At 41.9% G+C, this 12641-nt stretch overlaps 1 protein-coding gene across 1 annotated transcript in view; it reads right to left on the bottom strand.

The window, feature by feature from the left end:
• Positions 1 to 9835: 9835 nt before the first annotated feature.
• Positions 9836 to 12641, bottom strand: part of NDUFA12 (NADH:ubiquinone oxidoreductase subunit A12) — a 29035-nt gene continuing 26229 nt past the window's right edge. Inside the window, exon 4 of the mRNA XM_047868214.1 lies at positions 9836 to 10099. Within this exon, the coding sequence (XP_047724170.1) occupies positions 9919 to 10099 (181 nt within the window). The 3' untranslated portion in view covers positions 9836 to 9918. The remainder of the gene's footprint in view (positions 10100 to 12641) is intronic.

The raw sequence follows: 12641 nt of genomic DNA on the forward strand, positions 1-12641 counted from the left end.
GAAAATATGAGATCTTTGCTCTTCTTCAACAATGGAAAATTAGTTAAGGGTTTTAATTTACTGTGTGAGGACAATAAGGAACTGGAGCAAGCACAGTCATATGACAGTATTAATGGCCATCTCAATTCTCAAACTGAAACATATCCAGATCAGCCTGCAGGGCAAGCTGTCTCCAAATGCAACCGCCTTGAGATTCTCTGGTAAAGCCGACCTAAGTAAGGGAGGTCGTCTGAGGTCACCTATAAGTACATAGTTCAAAATAAAAAGGGTTTTGTCAAAAGAGATTTACATTTTTGGACAAAGCCCCAGAAAAATAGTATTTTTTCCAGCAGACAAGGCCGCTTTTCTCCATTATGACACCATGAGAGCCAGTAGGGCACCACCAAGCTCAGATTAGGATTCTCCATGACAGATATCATTAGTGCAAACCAAGAGTTATTCCTTCAGCCTTTGCTAACAGAACCTTAATTTTGTTTGCCTTTCATGTCTTTCAACAAAGCTGAGTCCTTGTCTGGCCTCTGGGGATGACTGTTGATTAATAAATCAGACTTGGTCATCTCATGATCCTTGTCCAGTGACTGACTGACATGGGCAAGAGGTGCAATTCTGACCAAGAGAATGCTGGAATTTTCTGGGAAGATTTTTGTCCTTTCAAAAAAGGGTAGAAGACAGGGGCATCCCCCTTCTTCTGCCTCTGGATGTTGTCATCTGCATGTGACATCCAGAACTGCAGTAGTTAGGACTATGAAAGGAGCCAAACTAAGAGAAGACATCACCATAGTGAGGATGGGTAGAGATGGGAAAAACCAGAGTCCTTGATAATGGTATTAAGCCACTGAACTTAGAAACTACCTATTTGCTAAAGTCTAACTATAGATTCTTTAATATGTGTATTATTAAATCTTATTATTATTATTATTATTAATGGGTTTTTTTTGAGAGACAGAGTGCTAGTGGGGGAGGGGCAGAGAGAGAGAGGGGGACACAGAATCTGAAGCAGGCTCCGAGCTGTCAGCACAGAGCCTGATGCGGGGCTCGAACTCAAGAACCACAAGATCATGACCTGAGCCAAAGTCTGACACTTAACTGACTGAGCCACCCAGGTGCCCCTAAATGCCTTATTACTGAAGGCACTTTTAAATTGGTTTTCATTTTAGCCAAAGTTTCCTGAGATTCTCTCCTAGCCAGAGGTATCAAAATCTAATATCAGGACATCCTGGTCAGATCAGCATCCAGCCCTCCCCAGTGGCTATCCAACTTCTATATGGTCCTTTAATGCTTAGGCATTTGGCATCCTCACTTACCTTTTTCTCATTCCCTTCCTTTCCATTCCCCTCCCACACCTTTACTCCATACCTTAACCGGCCTCAAGTCACATTGCACTTGCCTTCAGGTAAGGGAATTTGCAGAAGACTAAACTCAGCCTATTGCCAGAAGATGGAATAATCATATGTCTCCTGTCTGCCTGGAGACAAGTTGATTTTAAGAAGATCTACAGTAGGAGGTGCCTGGGTGGCTCAGTCAGTTAAGCGTCTGACTCTTGATTTCGGCTTGGGTCATGACCTCACCATTCGTGGGATTTGAGCCCACGCGTCCAGCTCCATGCTGTCAGCATGGATCCTTCTCGGGATTCTCTCTCTCCTTCTCTCTCTGTCCCTCCCCTGCTCTCTCTCTCAAAATAAATAAACTTTAAAAACATTTCTAAAAAAGAAGATCTATAGTCAGGTAAACATCACTTTTTTTGTGTGCTGAAGATCCTGGATCACTGTCAATAGTCTATTAGAACTAAGTTTCTTATGGGGTGTCTGGGTGGCTCAGTCAGTTAAGCCTCCGACTTCAGCTCAGGTCATGATCTCACAGTTTGTGATGTTCGAGCCCTGCGTCGGGCTCTGTGCTGACAGCTCAGAGCCTGGAGCCTCCTTCGGATTCTGTGCCTCCCTCTCTCTCTGCCCCTCCCCCACTCACACTCTGTCTCTCTCCTTCAAAAATAAATAAACATTAAAAAAAATTTAAGAACTAAGTTTCTTAGACCATTTTTTTTTTCAACGTTTATTTATTTTTGGGACAGAGAGAGACAGAGCATGAACGGGGGAGGGGCAGAGAGAGAGGGAGACACAGAATCGGAAACAGGCTCCAGGCTCTGAGCCATCAGCCCAGAGCCCGACGCGGGGCTCGAACTCACGGACCGCGAGATCGTGACCTGGCTGAAGTCGGACGCTTAACCTACTGCGCCACCCAGGCGCCCCTCTTAGACCTTTTTAAAAAAATCACATGGCATAAATTTTAAAGTGTATAACTCAGTAGTTCTTCTTAGTATATTCACAATGCTGTGCAACCATTATCACTAACTGATTTTAGGATATTTCCATCACCTTGAAAAGAAACCCTATACCTATTAGCAGTTGATCCTAATTCTCAATTTTCTTTTTAACTCACATGTCTGAACAGCCACGAATTTGACTGAGTTTTGTTCCTTGCAGTTTGTATCATGAAAATAATACGGTGGATTGTTTTATTCATTTTACCAATGCAAAATTATGTTTTAATATTATATATTCATCTTTAAAATATAGATTCCTCCCAGATTCTGAAAACCAACACCCTCCCCCATAGGCATCCTCTCTTAGCCTTTATTGCTGTTTGATTAGATAATACTTGTGAGATATGCATATTTTGTGTGGATGCCTTTTATATAGCAAACTGCTTCTTCTGTGAGTAATTTTTGACATTAACATTGTAAATTTATTAATCCTACCTACAAAGAGACAGCTTTTCATGAATGAGAAAATAATTTTTTATGGCAACTTCATTTAAATTTCAAATTAGGATGCAGATTTTCTGGTACATAATTTTTCATCCTCCCATTGCTTTGAAAAGAGCATTATAAATCACTTAAAATTGTGGTGCTGATGCTTAGCCTTATTTAGTGACATAAAAATGATTGTGCATTTAAAAAAAATTTTTTTTACTGTTTATTTATTTTTGAGAGAGTGAGAGAGACAGAGCACGAATGGGGGAGGGGCAGAGAGAGAGGAAGACACAGAATCCGAAGCAGGCTCCAGGCTCCGAGCTGTCAGCACAGAGCCCGACGTGGGGCTCCGACCCACAGACTTCGAGATCATGACCTGAGCTGAAGTCGGACACTTCACTGACTGAGCCACCCAGCTGCCCCATGATCGTCCATTTTTTAGCGATTTTATTGTGGCTCAAAGTTCCAACTCCAGACTACATGCAGCTGAATCTGCAAATCCACAGACCTCTCCAACTGGAATCATCCAGTTGAGCCATCACATACAGGAATTTCAAAGACCTGGATATATCCTCAAACGCATATGCAGGAGCCTCACGGAATGTATGTACCCACCTCAGCACAAATTTTAGAAATCTTAAAGCTATTAGTTTACAGTAATAAATCCTAACAACCACTGGCCCACGATATACCCACATTTACGAGTCAGAAAATTCATACTCAGGGCCATATCTGACAAGAAAGATGGTGCATACCAATAACAAATTTCATGACTATAGAGAAGTAATAAAGTCATACAGATGTCATGTCAGTGAGGACAGTTAGTTGCAAGCGGAAGAACCCTACGTCATCTAGATTCAGGAGAAAAGGTTAGGGAAATTTCTTGGTCCGCTTTCCTGAGAAGTCTAAGTGAGTTCTAGCTTCAGGCTCATCTGGAGCCAGGTGCTGAACAGTCATCAGGAATCTGTCTCGTTCCTTCTCTTGGCTCCATTTTCCTTCACACTGACTTTACTTTCAGGCTGCCTTCCTTAGTGGAGTGCCTCCCGGCCCCACCTGGCACATATCTTCAAACCTAGCTTCAAATCTTATAGAATGAAGAATTCTATTTTCCAGTATTTCCAACTAATGTCATGTACTTGAGTTTCATTGGCATGTCTTGGGTCGTGTATTCTTTCCTGAATCAATCACTGAAGCCAGTGGGATACATACAATATTTTGAGAATTGGAGAGTGGGTAAAAATCCACTGATTCATATAGACTAAAAGTAGGGGAAGGATGGTCCCCACAAGAAATCAGGATTCTATGACAGAAGACAAGAAAAGCAATGCTGGGCAAGCACAAACAACAGATGCCCAGACATATGCTTTCCAGGAACTGGATTCTCTCTCTGACACATCCTGGTGAGTAACCCAGAACTAATGCATTGTGCATGCAGGGGGCACCATTCACACCCTATGCACGTAGGTGAGACATGCACGGTGTCCCTTGCTCTGGCACAGGAGGGTTGGACATCAGCCCGGGAAACAACTTTCCTTTCTCATTATTTTTTTTAATGTTTATTTATTTTTGAGAGGATGAGAGCGTGAGCAGGGGAGGGGCAGAGAGAGAGGGAGACACAGAATCTGAAGCCGTCTCCAGCCTCTGAGCGGTCAGCGCAGAGCCGGATGTGGGGTTTGAAACTCACAAGCTTCAAGATCCATGACCTGAGCCGAAGTCGGATGCCCAGCCAACTGGGCCACCCAGGTGCCCCGGGAAACAACTTTTCTAAGGCCTGTTCTATCCCAGTGGATTTGTTAAACAATCCACCACAGGTCCACTTCTGTCATTTCGTTATTTGCTTCAATCTTAGACATTGCCTTGCTGGAGCCAGAGCTGGCAAATGTGGCTTGATTACTGTGCACTTAGGATGCAACAGCATTTCATACTCGTGCACAGCAGGGTATGGATTCCATTGCATGTGAGGAGAGTATTATAGATGGGGTTTCTCCCCATGTAGGGGTGAGATTTAAAGCTGTGAAGCAGGCCTAGAGATCTTTGCAGGCCGATCACACGAGTGACCACAAACCTTGAAAATAATTACCAGTCTTTCTGGAAATGCGGCACAACAACATGCCAATGAGTGTACTTTTTTCTTTCTCTTATAAAAATTGGTCGATGCGAGTTTTTTGGTTTCCTATTTGTAACTATTTGCATGCTCTGCTGTTATTCTCCACAAGGGTTTTTACCTCCTGAAATCACAGAATTAGCATGCTGTTCAAGGCTGCTGCTACTTAATTTCAGTTGTTATCTCTCCTGTAGCAAACTTATTAAATCTGATCAGTACTAGATTACTTTATTATGTCTATATGTATAGTGCCTTCACAGGTGTATTCAGTAAATGCTTAACACACAGAGTATTAACTGGAATTCTTTACTGGATTTACAGATTATTTACTGGGATAATTTTATTCATGCCTTTTCTCAAAAAGAAACAGTAAGTACTATACATGCCTTTTCTCAAAAAGAAACAGTAAGTAAGTAAGAAGAAGGTAACGCAAGGAAATTTATATAACTGAAACTGTAAAATAATAGGATGTTTCACAGGAGCTCCTTTAGGTTAGGCAGACCCAGAACATCTTGTTGAGGCGATATTGGTAAACTGAGACATCAATGATAAAAAGGAGGAAGCAGTACAAAGATGTTACTGTTCCAGGCAGGAGGAAGAGCAAAGGCAAAGGCCCTGAGACCAGAGTGAACCTGGCTGTTTTCAGAATAGAAAGGCTGATGTGGCATACAAAATGGGTGATAGAGGGAGAATGGAGAAAGAGGAGGTCTGAGAAAGAGACGAGGGCACCTCATGAACACAAGCGGGGACTCCAGCAGACACGGGTTCATTGCCTCTTGTCTTTTCTGTGAAGAGAGTTTCTTGGCCAGGGGCACTCTCCTGTGTATGATGAAACAGAAGGCTTTTTTTTTGTTTTTTGTTTTGAAAGTTTATTTGCTTTGAGAGAGAGAGTGCACACATGCACACGTGTGGGGGAGGGGCGGAGAGAGAGGGCGAGAATCCCAAGACTCTGAGCTAAGCACAGAGCCTGACATAGGGCCTGAACTCACAAACTCTTGAGATCATGACCTGAACCGAAATCACGAGTTGGTTGCTTAACCAGCTGAGCCACCCAGGCGTCCCAAACAGAAGGCTTTCTAAGCCAAAGAATGTTGGTGCTGACCCAGATATACCAGACAAGGAAAGCAGATCCTCATTTAGCGTAAGTGCCTATTTCCTTGGAAACAAATCAAGCTCCCTCCAAAATGGAAGCAGTCCAATGAAATGAACTTGCCGTGATGAGGCTGCTGGGTCTTAGATGTGTGTTTTATGTTGGCTTTCCCCAGAAGCTGGCATAGAGGCAAGGGTTTGTGCTCAGGAGGTGATCCCTATAAACACTTAGCTGCTTTGCTCTAATCTTCCTGGACTGTGGGTCCAATTCTGAAGGTCCGTTTGCAAAGCTTGTCCCAAAACCTTCACACCGATTTTCAATGTTGCTTTTTTCAAGTCTTTGACCATATAATCGGTGATTGGTTATGTAACTGGACTCAGATCATGTTTCCTTCAAGTCAAAGTACATGATACAAGGCATTGCTTGAAATCCTGCCTACTGAGTGAGATTTGCCTTCTGCTGTCCTTCGAGATAACTGCTCACAGGGGCTGTGGTATACCAGAGTATGCTTGCAGCTGGCAGTAAATATTGTTCCACAATACCTATAAGCCAGGCTTGACTTTCTGCATTCTCAATTAGCCAACAACTCTCCACAAGAGCAAAGGGACAGATCAGTAGCAGCAGGTGTGGGAATAGGGTGGTTAAAGGCACAGAGTGGGGAGAATTCTGCTCCCACAAACTAGAAGTGCCTTCCTGGCCTGCTCTGTTACCATATGAGGTGACACAGTGCTATGGTAACTTAATCAGTAGGTGGATTAGAGCATACATGGTGTCCCATGGTCTCTAACATACCAGAACAAATGGAAGCTGTTTCTCAAAGGGAAAAGAGTAATCTTCCAAGATGGGGTCATGGCCTTGCTCCGCAGTCCTGTGGGCTTCCACTGTGACTCTTGCGGTTTGTGACTTCAGTGAGCATCCCGATCATCCCAATACTTGGAGAGCTGAGCAGCAGAGCTGCTTGGACTAAAGCCACCGAGAGAGACTATTTTTGCACTGCCAGGTTCTCAGGTCACCCGGTAAATAAATAAGTGCAAGACACCTGTGTGCTATACGCTGTCCCTAAAATCCAGGGCGCCACAAAGTACCATGCCTTTCTTAGTTGTAGCAATTTGTCCTTAACACTGGAGGGACCATCTCTACATGTGCCAGGCTACTGAATCCCTGAGGATTTTACTAAGGAGTCAAGTCCCTACATTTCTGGAAGAATCAGATTCATCTTTTGGTATATGTGTGTCTCACCGAGGCTTTAGGGTTTCTGGTATTGTCTGTTCTGCATCAACACAGTAGACTAATGTAACATCTTATGGTTCGGTGAGGCATTATGTGTCCTTGTGTAGCAGATGGCTGGACTTGACATCCGTGGGACAGATTTATAAAGCTATTTCTGTCCCTGCCATGTAAAAGCAAACAGCTGCTGATGGATTCTACAAACCAAAATGGATAAAAATGCAGTGGTTAGACCCATAGTTACCTCTCCAATGCCAGAGGCTATATTAAGCTGCTCCAATAAAGAGACCATTTCAGGAACAGGAGCTACAGTTTAGATCATCTTAAGATTAGTTTTATCGTACAGCCCACTGTCATTCTCCAAGACGATCACTCTTACTTACCAGTCAAATGGACGTACACTGTCCCTTTGGGGATATGACAGGAATGATCCGCATCTTTCTACCCTCTGATGGTTGTACTGACGTTGCACCCCAAAGAGATTCTGCTTTTTCACTTATTCTGGCAGGGAAGGAACACACAATGGCTTCTCCTTGTCCTTCTGCCACTGGAGCACTTACTCCCCAGGGCAGAGACCTAATGCTGAGGTTCTGCAAAGGATGTCCAGCCCATCTACACTTAGGAACTGAGGAAATAGACCAAGGGATGGATGGGGTGAAGACAGAAGAGTTCATGTTCTGGTGAAATGAGGGTCCCATCTGCCTCCCATGGTCTCTATTCTGACCAGTGAGTGGGCTATAGTGTTCTCTCTTCCCCCTAAAGTTGGGGCTAACTTGGAGCAAGTATCCGCGGATCCCTGAAAACTTTAGATATTTCTCCATTCCAAGTATACATCACCTGAAGAAGCAGCTGGGCAGAAGGTTCATAGCACACATATCTACTATTAAGGGCACGGCTCTTAAGTCGAGGGTTCTGGTCCTAAGAATTACCTCACGTCTAGGAGTTAAGGGAGAAACTGTGATCTTCTAGCTTGACTCAAGCGCTCCTTACCTAGATCTGTAAAGTTGTTTACACACACACACAAATCAGGTTAAGACCTAAGGTGGCTGCCTGGTGCTCTCCTACCGGGAAGCCCTAAGATTACTTAAACATAGCCAGAGATTGCTGCAGCTCAGGTCATTTCCTAATTATCACCTCTTTCTACCTTTCCCCTCCCCATAAGTACTACACCCATTTTTCTCTAACAGGTGAACTTCCAGCATATCTGATCCATAAAGAATAGCAGCCAGGACAGAATTTCTAATTGCTCACAAGTCTGATGTGTCCCTAATGGCATGAGAAAACAATGTTTTGGGCCCTGACGGAACAGTTAGTGAAGTGGCAGACGGACAGAGTGTAGGAAATCCAATCTAGCACAGGCCAGCTTTTAGTGTTTGGTTCTGCTCTTCATTAATCGGCAAACTGCCCAACATAGCACAATGAATACAGTATCTCCTGAGGGCACCAAATATAATCTGATCCAGGTAAGTAAGGGATATTGAACAGTGAGGCTGTGAGCAACCTCTAGTATCTTATGATCGAGAATGTTTCAGAAGAATGTTTGGTGTATTGATTTCTTTAGCTTAGTAATTCACAACCTTGGCTGCAAATGGATTCATCAGGTGGGGGAACACTGTGGGGAATGTTAAAAAATACTGGTGCCTGGATCCCAGCCTCAGAGATGATTTAGTAACTTGGATCTCTGGATTAAAAAAAACAAAACCAGAACCAAAACCACCCCAGGTAACCCTAATGTGTAGCCAATGACATTCTAACTTCTTCCAGATGTCCCTATATCAACAGTCAGTCCGTTCTATCTCTTCATTTTCATATAAGAACCTGAGGAGGTTAGCAAAGTCATGTAATTGCCCTGAGTTTTACTCAATGCCTGGAGTTGCGATTTGGGAATTGAGGTTCACTTTCTCCTGTAAGTTCTCCAGTGCTCTTGCAAGCAACCATCTGGTTTCAAATTCCTAGCATTTTTCTCCTCTCACTGTTAAATTGTTCCATGGTGGCTGCTAACCAATATCCAAAGGCCTTCTCAGGGAGCTCATGGAAACTGGTGACTAAAGGCAATAATCTGATAGGCTGTCTGATCACCGAAGCTGCTAGCTTTCCATCCAGAATACAGAAGGGTATTGCACTGCCTTTCCTAGTACCCAGATACGACCAATTCCGAAGATTCCACATTTCCCTGAAGGTCTTTTGTCCACAGCCCATTCTCTGGAACCAATCTGGATATTAGCTAAAGTTCTTTTATTTGCAAATAACAAGAAAAATCAATGATCCCAGTTAGCTTAAGGAAATCAGAATATATTGGAATGGATCCTGTGATAGTTCACAGGTCCAAATAAACAGTGAAAGAACCAAAACTCAGGAAATAGGAAATCCCTGATAACCTTCCCCTTAGAGAGCTACCATCAAAGCCATTCAGCTCTGGTGACTCAGCCTGTGTCCCACCATGTTTCAGATTCCCACAATAAAGTCTGTTGGACTCAGCTCAGCTTTAGGCCTTCCCCTGTCGGTCAACTATGTGAGGCAATGTCCTGAAGCACAGCCATGCCCGCGGCAGCAAGGAGGGAATACACCCTAACAGAGGTCTACTTCAATTACACATGTTTGTAAGCTTCTATTTTGCAGTTCATAAATGACAAAGGTAAGGGCAAAAAGGCATAAAAGACATTGCTTAATCAAACAATTTTAATCAGTAAAAGTGCAATTACATGAAGAGCCCCATATTATACATGTTTAAATTATTTTCCATCGTCTTTACTTGTAAGGTGTTGAAGGTGGGACCCACTCTTGAATCTTCTTTCTAGTGGTAGAATAAGGTACATATTGTTCTGGAGTGCCACTCACATTGAACTTATGGTTTGTCCAAATGAATTTACGAGCAGTAGGTGGTTTTGTTGTTGGAGGATCATCAGTCATAGAGTGAAGCCAACGATGCCTTAAAGAGGAAAAGAAAGACAGTTATGAAGAGGCAGGATGGTGTGGTGGCAGGCGAGCTAAGCGGGCAGCTCTGGGGCTATTCTGTGGCTTGAGCTCAAATCTCAGCTCCCTCACTTACTAGCTGCACTTCTATACCTTAGCTTTTTCAACTGAGCATCCTGACTTCTGAAAGATGGCGTAAGGATGAAATGAGATAATACACATAAAGCCCCTAGAAAAATTCCTGTTCACAGTAGGTACTCAAAAGATGTTAGCTATTGCTTTTATTATTACTATATTGCATCGTATCTACGACACTATCAATTTTCAAATATACACCATTTTATATGTTATCTCTAAGAAAAACATGCTGCCAATTAACTCATGATACTATTGATTATAATATGTACCCTAATTTTAGAGGTAAAAATGTATTTCAGAATTGATGAAATACAGCACTGCTATTAGATGCTAGAGGCTGATCTGGAGTTTCGGTATGCTCAGGCTGCTCTGGCTGATGAAGCTCTAGTTTAAAACTGAGAGGCTCTTGCTGAAGAAGAGATCTCTGCAAGCACCTTAAATTCAAGCTTCAGATGAATACTACAGAACATACAATTTGTTATATTAAAAACATTAAATCACAGTCTAAAGTTCACAAGTATTTCAACTTTTAAGTGTTTAACAATTTAAAGGAAGCTGGGTGCATGGAGTAGAAAGGAAAAAGACAGTGAAGCTGTCTCTAAGGGCAGAAAAAGCAGGGATCAAAGTCCAAGGGACAAATAGAAGAACTGAGCAGGAAGCCACACTGAGTTTATATGGGACAGGAAGTGGAAAGAGGATTCGTACCAGATTCCCCAAAGCTGGAAGCTCACAAGAAAGGATGATGTTATGGGAAAAGGGAATGAGGGGAGGGAACAGGCAGAGAAAGGCAGCTCCAAGAAAAAAAAAAAAAAAAGGAAGGGGGGATTTCCTAGCTATAGAGAAAAGGACAAGTAGAGGAGGTTTCAGTAAAATAAGACTACATTAATGAGAAAAGTTTATGACGCTACTTATGTTTAAGAATATGTTAGTAGTAATTGATAGATATAGCTAGGTATTAGCTAAAACCAAAAAGAGAGGAGATAAATTATTATTACTATTGCTATATTTGTATCTAAAGACATTGTATCATCATCAGCTAACACAATAAAGAATGAAGACATCTGTACACACTGGGTTGGTGTCTCTCTCACATCCTCCAACAGAAACTGCGGATTAGGGAAAATGACGTGGACCAGTAAACTGCGACTATGAACATGAGCCCCAACTGAGATGCTGGCAGGCAGTGAGACAGGCTCTACTAGCCACTCAAAGGAGGGATTAGTTGTCAAAACTAAGGCTGATACTTGTCAAGGGGCTTTATGTAAGCTTAAGGCACAACAGAAATATTTAACTTTTACCTTGCTGAGGCAGCTTAAGTAACTAATTTATGTGAACAAAATAACAGAAAAATTTTATTTAAATAATTGCTGTCAAGACTCTTGAAGGTTAAAATGATATTTAAGAAAACAGAGTCCAAATTTGATATATGTCTATCCAGTTACTTAAATGAGGGACTGAAGATCTCAGGGAGAAATAGAAAATGCTCAAGAAAACTAAAAAATATTTTTACCATAATACATAAAATCTGAAAATGTTTATCCAGCAAGGCTACAGGCAAGAATCAAGGAATGAGTGAGCAACAATTTATTCTCATGATGGCAGTATAAAGAGCTATAAGAAACAAGAAAATGTTTATAATCTGCTAGATTGATGTAACCTTTCTGTTGTTGTTGGTATTGTATTATTAAATAAAGGCTAAATAAATCATACCTTCTAGATTTCCACACCAAACAGTTTTTGCAAAGCAGATTTTCAGCTGGGTCATTAAATTTTTTTTAGTATTTGTTTGTTCATGCATTCATTTTTTAGAGAAAGAGAGAGAGCACACAAGTGAGGGAGAGGGGGAGAGACAGACAGAATCCTAAGCAGACTCTGTGCTGTCAGCACAGAGCCAGACGCGAGGCTCAAACTCCTGAAACGTGAGATCATGACCTGAGCCAAAATCAAGAGTCAGACACTCAACTGACTAAGCCACCCAGGCATTAAATAATGTTTTTTTTTTTTTAATGGATATGAAAGACTAAAGAAAAACATGATTTTTTTTTGAGGTAAAAATGTTCATCATACTAAAACTAGTATTCTTTCCCACTTTAGTTTATGAAGCATATCCACACATACCATTCAGTTACTTACTTCATACTAATCTAAGTATCTCATATTTCAAAACTGAGTACACAGAATTGAAATGACTTTCCCAAGGTCCCAAAGCACATATGCCACCAAGCTGAGGCTTGAACACAGCTTCTCAATGGTTGAAGAGAACCTTTTGGTCAAGAGACTTAAATTACAATCAAGAGATGAAATAGGGTTAGGATTATGATAGCATCTAAGTATCTGCCAAAATCCTGAGAGCTATCTAAATAACCCCAGGATGGGAATGATAAATCTAACATTTAAAAGACAAAAATAGTTCATCACAA

The sequence above is a fragment of the Prionailurus viverrinus genome, chromosome B4, assembly GCF_022837055.1.
Source record: "Prionailurus viverrinus isolate Anna chromosome B4, UM_Priviv_1.0, whole genome shotgun sequence".
NCBI classification, from domain to species: Eukaryota; Metazoa; Chordata; class Mammalia; order Carnivora; family Felidae; genus Prionailurus; species Prionailurus viverrinus.